The sequence below is a fragment of the Arvicanthis niloticus genome, chromosome 10, assembly GCF_011762505.2.
Source record: "Arvicanthis niloticus isolate mArvNil1 chromosome 10, mArvNil1.pat.X, whole genome shotgun sequence".
Taxonomy (NCBI): Eukaryota; Metazoa; Chordata; class Mammalia; order Rodentia; family Muridae; genus Arvicanthis; species Arvicanthis niloticus.
This window is the reverse complement of record NC_047667.1, coordinates 42,906,444-42,918,971: the sequence shown is the minus strand read 5'-3', so window position 1 is coordinate 42,918,971 and position 12,528 is coordinate 42,906,444. Positions and strand designations below refer to the sequence as shown.

Below are 12,528 nucleotides of genomic sequence, written 5' to 3'. Positions count from 1 at the left end.
TCTAAAAAGATTTTCTGCTTGCAGACACTAATTTATCTGTAAGCTATGTTATGTGTGGTCGGAGGTTGGTAAACTATGGGCCATGGCCATATCTAGTTATAGCCTTTACAAATCAAGTGTTGTTGGAGCACAGGCAGACTTCCTTGTGTTTCCTGCTTTCCGGCTCTAGTAGGACAGTTAGTAGAAGACAGGTAGATGACGAAGACCATGCAACCACAGAGCCTGAACTACTTACTGCTGATCCTTTACAGAAACATTTTCAAAATACACTTCACACTTTACACCTTCCACTCATCCAAGATGATAAATCTCTGGAGTACAGCATGTGCCTGTCTGCAGACAGAGTAGTAGAATTTGGGGCTCACATCAGCGGTTTGAGAATCTTGTCCAGTAATTCTGATTTATAAATGTATCTTGCTCCTCCACTGAGATCATGGCTTATTGAAATACCTTCAAAGGCAATAAAAATAAATTTTTAATAATATAATAAGCTAAAAATAAGACAAGACACAATATAAAGGCTATTATCATATGTGTATACATGAAGCATAAACTAGATGCTGCATATCATACATGAAACAGACTAGATACTGCCTGTCATTTGTGTATACATGAAGCATACAGTACATACTGCGTACTCACTTTAAGTTTTTAATATTTTTAACTTTAAATGGGTTTTTAGGGATGGTTGATTAGATGCTGTTAATAGTTAAATTCTCATGCTACAGAAGCACATAGTGGCACATGCCTATAATCTGAGCATATCCAGGCTGAGGCAGGAGGATTACAATGAGTTTGAGGCCAGCCTGGGCCACAACGTAACAATACTCTGCCTCAAAAACCAAAACAAAGCAGCAGAACTTTGCCATTCCCCTCCTCCTGAAGTGCTGTCGGTATATCGGTATAATGTTTGAGATGGAGGCGTGTGCTCTTCTAGTGCACTATTGCTCCCAGCTGCTCGTGTGCTAGTTCCCAGCTGGGAGCAGTGACGTGCTGGAGAGATGGCTGAGCTGCTAAGCATGTGTGCTACTATTACAGAGCACCCGAGTTCAGTACCCAGCACCCACCCATGCTGGGTGGCTCACAACAGACTGTAACTCCAGCCCCATGGAATCCAGCACCCTCCTCTGGCCTCCTATGAGAATATGCTAATACATGCAAACATAAACACAGAAGTGTTTGTTATTGAAAGAACAGTGGTTCTTTTAAAAACTCAACTCTGAAGTGATTTTTCTTTAGATATACCATTGGTTTTACTTTTATATGTTTTATAAAAAACTCAATTGTTAAGTGAATACACTCTGAGTGTTTGAGATGCTTTTCCCTCCATATTATAAGAGGAAGTAAGTGGAAGAAAGCTGTGTTCTTCAACCAGAAATACTCCGTGAGCATAAATCTGTCTCTGGAGTTGTACACGTGACTCCAACGACGTGTGTGCTTGTGGTTTACTTACCCCTCTCATTTCAACAGCACTTCATAACAGCTGAAGTACTCAAACTATTCAGTCTTAAGAAGGAGCCAAACCACAAAACAGATTGGCAGAAGATGATGAAGTTTGGACGGAAGAAGAGAGACCGAGTAGATCACATCCTGGTCAGTGCTCACATTACCCTAACTCAGAGTATAGAGAGATTCCAACAGGAAGGGTGCATGTAATTAACCCAGAATGCATGAGGTTGGAGCTCCACACCTTCATCTGCTGCATTTCCTCTCCTCAGTTCGAGGAATGCTTTCTTTTGTTCTGTTGAACAAGTATTTTAACTTAGCCAACAGAAATTTGTGGAAAAGTTGACAAGCCAACCCTTGAGTGAACCTCACATGAAGGTAGTGAAATAGGGAAGTGGTGTGGGCCCTGGAGCCTGCTGTCTGCACTTAACCTGCCAAGGGTTAGACCTGTTAGGTCTCTCTTCTCTGTCTGCAAAAGGAAGGAGATAACTACCTACCTGATCAAATTATTAAGAGAATTAAATATGTATTTATTGTCAGGCATGTTGTTGCTTAGCAGGTATACACTCTCAAAATGTATCCTTAGGACAGTATTTAACACAAACTTAGAAGGTATAGGTCAGCTATTTGACATGGGCACTTGATGCTTTTAGGAGACAAATATCAGATGGATGAAGCTGCCATTGGACTAATAATGCATACTATATTCCAGTAAACTTTTATGTATAAGTAGGAATACATGTTAATAATAAAAAGTATAGGCTAACATATACATAAACCAGTAATAGTTACTTATTATCATTATTAAGTACAGTGTATAATTGTAGATGCTATGCTTTTGGTTTTTTTGTTTTGTTTTGTTTTGTTTTTTGAGACAGGGTCTCACTGTGTAGCCCAAAGTAGCCTCTAAACTCAGTCACCCTGCCCCAGCCTTCTAAGAGCTGGAATTACAGGCATGGCCTGTGTTACTGCTATACAACACCCTTCCCCTCTCCCATGTGTTGTCTATCCTGGGTGACTTTATTTTTGAAGCAAAGACTTTAAGGTGTGTGGGGGGGTGACTACAAGGGTACATTTAAATTTATAACTTTAAGAAACCATGAAGGGATGCTTCAAATGACAGTGGAGGGAGAGACAGCTAACAGGGTAGTAGTGGAAGGGAAGCAGCTCCTGGAGAATGTTAAGCAGGACATCGTAGGTGAGTGTTTTAAGTGTGTGTGAAAGAAACAGGCATAGGTAGTATAGCAGTTCAGCGCATAAACACTTACTGTGCAAGACTTCTTGCTAGTAAGAGTTTTGCATCAAAGGCTATGAAGAAATCATCTTAGTAGTGGAAGGGCCATTTAAACAGAGGCATTTCTCAATATGGTACCAGAAAATCCTCCAATATTAAACAAATAAGATGCTTCATTTGAAATTTAAGATTATGTCTATGTTATAAGAATTGAAGAGAGTTTCTATATGCTATAATCCCAGCACTCCAGAGGCTAAAAGGGAAGCTTGAGAGCTCAGGACCAGCTGAGCTATAATCAGACCTGCTCTCAAAGAAAACAGTCTTCTACCTATCTCTTTACATTTTATTTTAGAGACAGGCTATGTAGCTCTCCTGAAATTCTCTGTATAGACCAGGTTGGCCTTAAACTCACAGAGATCCACATGCCTCTGCCTCTGCCTCCTGCATACTGGATATGTGTGCACCACACATCTGTCAGAAAAAAAGAATTGAAGATATAAATAAGAAATAAATAAAATAAGAAAAATGTATTATATGAATGTCCTTTTTGCTCATATTTTTCCATGCTTATAGCTTTTTACATGGGTTTTTTACTTTTCGTGTATGATGAAATGCCAGTATTAATTTCTTGAACTAACTAATAACAGAAATGTTAAGTAAACTTGTCTCTCACTATTGGACAATCTAGAATTTATAAAACTCGTGGTTTTACATTTTATAGGAAGCGGTAAACAGCAAATCATTTACTACAGAAAAAAAGGCTCAAAAATAAGAATTTTTGAAAGTTAAAATTTTTATTATACTTATGCTTATTTTAGAAAATTTAGGTTTTGATTAGTCACAAAATATTACCACCAAAATAACTCAGTATTTCAATGTGTGTAGATTTTAAGTTTTCATAGAGAGAATTTCCTAAATGGAGATTTTAGCTCCCTTTTGGAATGACTATTTTATGTAGTAAAATGTAGCTGTTTGTCGTTGTCGCAGATGTCCTCATTCATGTGCCCACATACATATTTGTAACAGTCTGGCCTTTTCTGTGTTGTGCCCTGGGCTCAGGCGCCCTCTGATTCCGTCTTACGAAGTGTGCTTCTGTGGGTGGGGCTGGACAGTGGGTGTTGAACGGAGCCCAGGTGTCCTTTTCTTTGGCTTCCTTTTCTCTGGTCATTTTCCCTCATCCATTTCAGGAAGCTGTCTCAGCTCTTAGAGCTCATCCATTTCAGTAAGCTCAGTGTGCACAGTAATTCTCTTGGCAAGAATCTTGACCGGAATTTGCTTGTTGACAACAACATTGCCAGCAGCGTGCTAGGTGGCACCATAGACTCTTCTTGTTCTGCCACAATAACCGTCGTGAGGCACTCATTTGAACAGTGCCCATTCTCTTGATATCTTTCTCACCCTTCTTGTAGACCCGTGTGGATGTGTCCAGAGGAACAGCTAAGGCTTAAAGGCAGGGGCCTCTCCTGCCCTCTTTGTGCTTATCATTTTGGGGGATACTGGAAGATGGCCGCCTTGGCCAACAACTAATTTATATTTTGACCACTCTATTTTTGTATGGAAGTAATATTCATGTGGATATATTGTAATTTATTTAACCAGTCCTCTGCTGTAATGAACATTTTGAATTTCTTGCTCACTTTTTCTGGTAATTTCCTTAGGACAAGTTAGCAGAAGTGAAGTGCTGTTGAGCGTGTGCAGAGTTTATGGTGTTGTGGCATGTGACAGTCATGTGGGAGAGGGAGCATCTTGCCTTGCCTGTTACTGTTACCAATTTTTTAAAATCTTCACTAAGAATTTATTTAGCTGTAATTTCATTCCTTTTTAAAGCCCATTTTTGTCTGTTTTTCTAAATCTTACATGTTTACTTATAAAAATGTTTCAAAGGAAAAGAGTAGACAGTACCATAAGGCCTTTGTCTCTGTGTCTCTCCTTTAGTCTGAGTTAGCTGCCCTAATCCTCAAGTACAAACTTCTGGAGTCTGTTGACTTCTGGTTTCCAGATTCTTGGTCTTTACCTAAGCTGCCCATTTCAACTCCTGCTTTTTGTTGTTGCTGTTGATGGTGATCAGACCCAGGCCTTGGGCATTCACTGAGTTACAGCCCAGCCCTCATCAGCTCTGTCTTATTCTTGAAAGATAGCTGAGTGTAGAGTTCTGAGGTGATAGTTGACCTGAGCAGTTGGAAGATCCTGTGTCATCGTCATCTGACCTCTCTTGGTCTTGAGGAATCCAGGACACACTTCTGGGAAAGTGCTCTTTTCTTTTTTGTTTCTAAGTGGATGTGCTCTGTGAGCTCTGAGTTAGATGTGGAGTCTTGGCTTACCCTGCCTTCTACTTTTTATGCTTGCTAAACGTGCAGGCATGTCTGCTCAGATGAGAAAGTGTTGTCCTGTGCTTCTCCAGGACCCAGTGCATTCCTTCACATGCTGTCCCCACCACTCTCCTTTCCTCTGGGAAGTTCTTGTAGCACTCACCACTGTTAAGGTCCCACTCCTTTTTGGGGGTAGGGGTACATGAGATTATTGCTCCTTTTTAAAATTTTTCATCCACATTATAAATGTGTTTTATGTTTAATCCAATGTTTTTACATAGCTGTGTTAGAATTTCATCTTAGGCTTGCTAGAACTTTGTGTATGTTGAGGCTGGATCTTACTATGTAGCCCTGATTGGCAATAATCTCATCTCAATCCCCCTGCCTTAGCCTCCTGAGTCCTAAGGTTATAGATAAGGTATGAACCACTATGCCTAGGCTTTCTGGGTTTTGGATCTGACCTTCTTGACAGCTACTTTTTAATTGTGTGGTTGGGGAGTTTATTGTTTTTCTGCTCTCTCAACAAAGTTTTCCCAGGCTAAGCTTGTTCTTACTATGTACCCCAGGCTGGCCTCAAACTTGTAGCATTCCTCCACCCTTAGCCTTTCTAGTGCTGGGATTCCAGGCATGCAGCCTCATGGAGGTTTGCATGAGAATGGCCCCCATAGTTTTATATATATTTACATGCTTGGTCTCAGGTTGGTAGACTCGGAGGGTTTGGATGGGTAGCATTGTTAGAGGAGCTATGTCACCGGGGTAAGCTTTGAGATTTTGGGAGCTCAAGCCAGGCCTAGTGTCTCTCTGTGCCTGCTGCCTATGGATCAGGGTGTAAAAGCTCTCAGCTACTTCTCCAATGTATGCTAGCCTGCTGTCTCCTCCATGATGATAATGGACTAAGCCCTCTGAAACTGTAAGGAAGCCCCCAATTAAATGCTTTCTTTTATAAGCGTTGCCTTGGTCATTGTGTCCCTTCACAGGAATAGAGCTCAGAAAACCATCATATTCAGTTACTTTTTTTCTATTTATTTGGGGACAGGGATGCCTGTGTAAGGATGAGATGACAACCCTGGAGTCAGTTCATCCTTTTACTGTGAGGATTCCAGGAACTGAACTCAGGCTGTCAGGTCTACATTCAAGCACTGCTAACTCCATCCCCCACCATCTCACGCAATTAATCTGTGTGTGTGTGTGTGTGTGTGTGTGTGTGTGTGTGTGTGTGTGTGTGTGTGTAATTGTTTTTGATAGAGTCCAAGAGTTCATCAACACTTTTTAGTACAAGATTTGCATATTACAGCTCAAAAGAGTGAGAGAAGATGATGGTTCTGTTTCGACTTAACTTTGAGATATCTCATAGATGTTCAAATGAATGTGTTAAGTCAGCTATCTCTATAGAAGGTTGTTTGGCATCACTGGATCAACAATAAGGGGAACTCAAGTGACCTATCATTGAGTTATATCACCAGCCACAAGTGGAGGCAGTGCATAAGCAACTGGATATAAGCCTGAAGGCTAAGCAAGAATCCGAAGCAGGAGGTCATAGTTTGGGAGTGGTGAGCACATAATGGAGGTGAAACCCATGGGGCAAAGACTAGACAGGAAGCCATGATGCTGTCACGAGAGCTCCAGAGCTGTGTAGCTGAGGAAGATCAGACAAGAGAGGAAGAAGGGCTCTCCCTGGGGGAGTGCTTTGGGGAAAAGGTGGGGGTCAGCTTGAAGTGTTTTGGGGAGAGAGTAGGATCTATGGAGTCCCAAGTTTCTAATGGCAAAGTAAGATAGAAACTGAGAGGTGACCACTGGCTTCAGCAGGAGATAACTAACTCTGGGCAGGCCTTGGTATAGTTTTGGTGGCATAGATGGATAAACTTAATTGGTGTGAGTTCCATGAGAGACAGATGTGGAAATGCAAAAGTAGACACTCAGAAGAAATTGTGTTGCAAATAGAAATATAAGGGGTGGGGGGTGGTAAATAAGAACAGTCGCATTAACTTGAAAGAAACTGATCATTCAGAAGCTAGCAGGAGAGACTCCGTAGAAAGAATGGGGATGCTTGTAGGGAGAGAGGAGTGCAGTGTCGCAGAGTGGACACACTGGAGTCCACACACTGGGGGCTGGCCTCTACAGAGGCATTTCATGTTTGCTCAGTGTTTGCAGTGTGGTACGAATTCATAGAGATACTATATCTCTTACCTTGGGTAGCTATTTTTTATGTTAAGACATTGAAATTTTACTTTGATATTTGAAACATACAGTACATTATATTTTTTTTATTCTAGTCATCCTACTGTATAGTACATCTCAAAACTTACTTCTCTAGTTGGACACATACCCTTTGACCAACATCCTTTCATTCTTTCTATATCTGTGATGCAGAAATAAGATCACATAGAAATAAGACTGTATTTTTGTCTGTTAGGCCTATTTCACTAGTCTAATTTCTCTAGATTCATTTTTTATACAAATACTAGGATTTCCCTTTTAAGATTGTAGTGTATTTTCATATATGCACATGTCAGTTTGTCTGTTCATCCATGTCTTCCATCATTGCTCCCGACTTTACTTTTCAAAGTGTCTTTTTCAAGTGATTGACTGCACTGGCTGTCCAGAACCCTAAGACTCAGCTGTCTGTACCTCTGCTCGCAGCTGTGCCCTGCTTTTACTAGTGATCCAAATTCAGATCCTCATGCTTGCACATTGAGCCTTCTCCTCAGCACTGCCCCCCTTTCTTTTCTAAAAGGTTGATGACAGTTTACTAGAATTTGAACTCCAGCCCCAGCCCAGGCAATCTGTAATTCTCACAGTTGCCCAGGGGATATGTATTGAGAAGAGAAGGGGGGGGGCGGGAAACCATGCTGTTTGAGATAAGCCTGCATGGAGGTTAGCTCCAGGACTAGAAAGGCAGGCAGATGCAGCCAAACCTCACAGCAGCTGAGGGGCTGGGCTAGTGGATAGGGACTATATTATAGGAAGGAAAAGAACGTGAGCTACCTTCCTTGGGATGCTCCCTTAGCCTGGTCCTTGACCTGTCCAGCTGGGTGAACTTAAGGGAGGAGAACTGGGTGTTTCTCCACCTAGAGGTAGGGTTCAATTTTTACAGTCATTCCCCAACTCTGAGGGATAACCCTAAAATCATTTAGGAGTAAGCTGACAGTAGGATAGGTAGATGAAACTCATTGCTGTCATGAAGACCTAGATATCCAACCCCAAAGCTGTCCACCACAAGGATAAAGGCCTGGACTAGAGCTTTAGTTCCTAACTCATGTGTAGCCTACAGTCAGGAGTGTACATTGGGAGACGAGAACCCAGCGCCCCTTCCAAGGCCATTTCTGGACCTGCTGCTTTCAGAGTGACCACCCTGAGTTGCCTATCCAGTGTTGCTGTCCCCTCCAAAGTAAACATAGCTGCCATTTCAGAAGTTGGAGTGATAAATCTGACTTCTGCTAGTTCAGAATCACCAAATATGGTAGCTGAGGCACCCATACATTAGCCTTGTCTAGAGGACCCCAAAAGTATATCAGTAGTTCTATTCATATTACAGCCAGGCGCAGATAGAAATGCGAAGGTGAAGTAAAGGCAAGAGTTATCAGCAATACGATATCAGCCCTAAGCAGGGAACCAGGAGAGGCCAGGACAGGAGTTATATTTTAAATGTTCAAATAAAAGCCATTAGAATCTCCTGATGGGCTCCCCTCCCTATCCTTCCTTCCCCTTTGGTCTCTAAGGCTAGACTCAAAGAGATAAGCCCAGGATTTGCTTTCAGGCACTTTGATAGTTGCTAGAGTGACTAGAATCAAAGTATGAAGACCCTACTGGGTCATCCCACCCCAATCCTGTATTATAAGCCCTTAATCTTGTGAAATGTGGCCATCATCCCAGGTTACCACATTTGTTGGTTCTTTCTTCGTAAATGTCTATGTATCCTGGTTTGTATTCTCTGCAATTGATATGCTTACCTCCATTGAAGTCATTGTTTGAAAAACAAAAACAGCTTGGCATGGTAGCTCATGTGCCTATAATAATCCCAGCACTCAGAAAGCTGAGGCAGGAAGATTTCCATGAGTTTGAATCCTACCAGGACTACAAAGTGAGACCCATATTAAAAAACCCAAAACCATGAATTTGCAAAACCAACATTCTGCAGTCGCTAAAAAGAACTATATTCCAGACATTGATGAAGCAAGCACCTTTTCTCTACACTGTGCTAAGCACTGGAAAATTACAAACAAAAAGTTCTTAGGAGCTCACAGCCTAGCGACAAACAGATGCACAGAGTACACAATTTATGGTGGAAGGAGACGGGAGCAGAATGAAAGCACAAAGACTGGGACAGGTCGGGGTGGAGTCCTTCCAGGAGAGCTGTGCTTTACTCAGAGCATGCGGCCACTTTGCCAGCTTGTTCACAGGCTGTCGTGAAGACCCTGGCCATACTCTCTTCACATTTCCCTGCCATATCTTAACGCTTTTCCCTTCCGTACCCTCCCCACTTTGAGAAATCTTCATGCAGTCTCAGGTATATAGTATCAACCAAACACTTACTGATGATAAATCAAAGATTTTGAAGCATTTCCTTGGTGTATGGCTATAAATTTAAGATTGATTAAAACACATTTGCATGCCAATGAGATAGATGTGCTTATTTACTTCACATAAAGAATCAAATCTTGGCTGATATTTTATACTGCAGGACATAGCATCTTCAACATTTTTCAGAGTTGATTGATACCTTGATTTCACAGCTCTCCATGCTAAGAGCACTACTTTGCATAAACCCATAGGGCAAAATGGCAGAAGTATATTTTAAACCATCTCAAAAATTGTTGGAAATTCTGTTCTAATTTTAAGCCAAAATTCATTTAATGATTTTATATGAAACTCAAGTCAACAACTCAAACAGCACTTTTTAAAATCAAGCATATTATAGTCCAAAGAGTTATTAACTAATTTGATACGTAGATGCTGAAGAGTTAACAGTAGAAAACACTAAAGTTCTGTTTCCCATTATCCTATTTTCTTTAAGATAAGAAGACACTAATTCGTAACATAAAATAGTCTCCATCTAAATTGAGGTGTTTGGGAGTAATGAGTATAGCAGTAGTATAGCAGGCATAATGTCACACAGTGCAAAGTGCACGTTGTATGTTCTGAACTGAGACCGCAGTAATGTAACACATGTATGGCCAGAAACACTTCTGATCCATTATGTTTGATTTTTGATCATTGCCCACTCAGAAGTCTTACAGTGTGCGCACACACACATGCACGTCTAGTGTTGCTGAGGAGGATTCCCGTAGGTTTGCCTGGTTATAGAACCCTCTTCAATAGAGCCATCCATTCCACAGCTTCAGACTGGTCAACGGATATTTGTAAGACCTGTGAGCCTTCCTCCACAGAGAAGGAGTAATGTCACCTTTTGATGTGCGGGCCCAACAGAGATGTGTGCACACGGAGCATGCACTGCTCTCCCTTCTCTCTGCCTCCAGGTGCTGTTGCCCCTGCAAGTTATGTCACTGCTTCATGAGGGAAGTGGAGGACTGACTAGTTCCCCACTTCACCTACTCTGCCTCTCCCACGATAACACAAAAGTCAGGACAGACCAGGAACGTTCCCTTGGTTTTCCTGGCATTAGACTTGTAGTTAACGATCCTATGGCTGCAGCCAGTTTGATGAGTTTTGAACTCAGGGCTCCTTCCGCCTGATCTTCATCCCAGTTATACTGTGAATGTAAGGAGGTCAATATTTGTGTTCTTGGAGTATAGTTATTTAAAATTATAAGCAAAGAAAGTTAAAGTGATAAGCAGTAAGCCTGGAGGTATTGTTTCTAACTTGATTAGCTTTCATTTACCTAGGAATCCCAAAAATGCAAAAAAAAGCAAATAATTGTAACAATAATTTTAAAATAAACTTGAGCAGTGTTGTGTTTGTAAAGATATTCTTTAGTTTTGAGAGGCAGCCTATGGAGTCTTTGCTGACCTTGAACTTTTGATTCTCCTGCTTCAGCCTCCCCGGTGTTAGAGTCACAGGTGGTATGCACCACCATGGCTGACTGTCATTTAGTTCGAATACTCTAGAATGATGTGCTACATTTATTGGATGAGTAGAGTTATCCTTTGCAATGCACCATCTGAACTTGCTGGTTCTCTTTCCGGTAAGCTCCAGTATGCATTCACTCATGGTAACACAGATGCTGGACTTGTAATCAGTCTGTCTTTAGTATCTACAAAATGCTGGAATACCATCAGGTTGAAATGGAGCTATTTTTAATTTAGATGCCAGTTTTAAAGGTGTATTCACATTATGTCTTTGGGACATATTGTGGATGGGACTATATATAACATGAGGTTTAAGTTCCTAGCTCTTGTGTGACAGATTTGCTAACGTATCGCCTTCTAATGTCCAGGTCCAGGAGCTCCACGAGGAGGAGGCACAGTGGGTTAACTATGATGAGGATGAGTTGTGTGTGAAGATGCAGCTGGCTGATGGGATCTTTGAGACCTTGATCAAAGACACTATTGATGTTCTCAATCAGATCAGTGAGAAGCAGGGGAGAATGCTACTTGTGTGACATCTTGCAAATAAATCGAACACTGAGTGCTAACATGAGTCCTGGGCCTTTCTGCCTCCTGATATACACCCCATCTCCACCATAACAAGAATGCTTCTGGACCTTGAACCTGTTCTTATGGACTGCTGGTTTGGAGTTTATGGGAGAATGTGGTGTATCTGGTATTACAGCCTTTGCCTTTACAGACTGTCCACTGGATTACGTGGTTCTTTCCTGTGGGCAGGGTTATACTCTGATGTTGAGACTGGGTATCACCTCATTAGCACCCATACCTACTAGGTCTCAAATGAGGGCTGAGAACACCAGACTAACCTCTGAGCTTAGACAAGGCTAGAGTCTCCTCATGAGACTTGAGTCTCATCAGGAAAGAGAGGTACATAAATTCATCTTTTAACTTTGAAAACATAATCCTGGTCTACACAATGAAACTCATAAATGGACATTCTAGTCTCTGAACAGTATTAAACCCATAACTACTTCTAAAATAGGCAAACTCAAGATTGCCTATTTCACATTCTGGACTTTATTTCATCTTGAAGACCATTTTCTTCCATTCTTGAAGTTGAGCAGCACCAAGTGGATGTCAGAAACAAGTGGGAGCTTTGCTTTGGGCACCACCTACAAACTATAACCCATTGCACTGTGTTTAATGCCCCAGTGAAGACGAGGTTCCAGGACTGCTGCGGGCTGCTCCTCAGTCCGTGTCCCACCCCTGCTGTTTCCTCATCTGTCCTAACCTCTACCAGCTGCTCTCAGAATCGTAGAAACTCAGGACCATCTCAGGCATCCAGGCATGGCAAAAGTGGAAAGAACTCATTTTGGCCTTCAAACTTTGAATTCCCATCTCTCCCGAAGAAGTCAGATGCTGTTACTTGAATGACTTAGGAAATGGGTGTGAGCACCAAAGACAAGAAGACACTCTCTGTAGTCTGCGTGCTTGTTCTGCTCTGTGGAATATTTTTAATTTATTTTAAGATAAA

At 41.6% G+C, this 12,528-nt stretch overlaps 1 protein-coding gene across 7 annotated transcripts in view; it reads left to right on the top strand.

The window, feature by feature from the left end:
* Window positions 1-11,602, top strand: part of Cep350 (centrosomal protein 350) — a 122,694-nt gene extending 111,092 nt beyond the window's left edge. For all 7 annotated transcript variants that reach the window (XM_034512973.2, XM_076941370.1, XM_076941373.1 and 4 more), the window contains 2 exons: window positions 1,471-1,593; window positions 11,384-11,602. In XM_034512973.2, coding sequence (XP_034368864.1) covers window positions 1,471-1,593; window positions 11,384-11,548 — 288 coding nt within the window. In that variant the 3' untranslated portion in view covers window positions 11,549-11,602. The remainder of the gene's footprint in view (window positions 1-1,470; window positions 1,594-11,383) is intronic.
* Window positions 11,603-12,528: the final 926 nt, after the last annotated feature.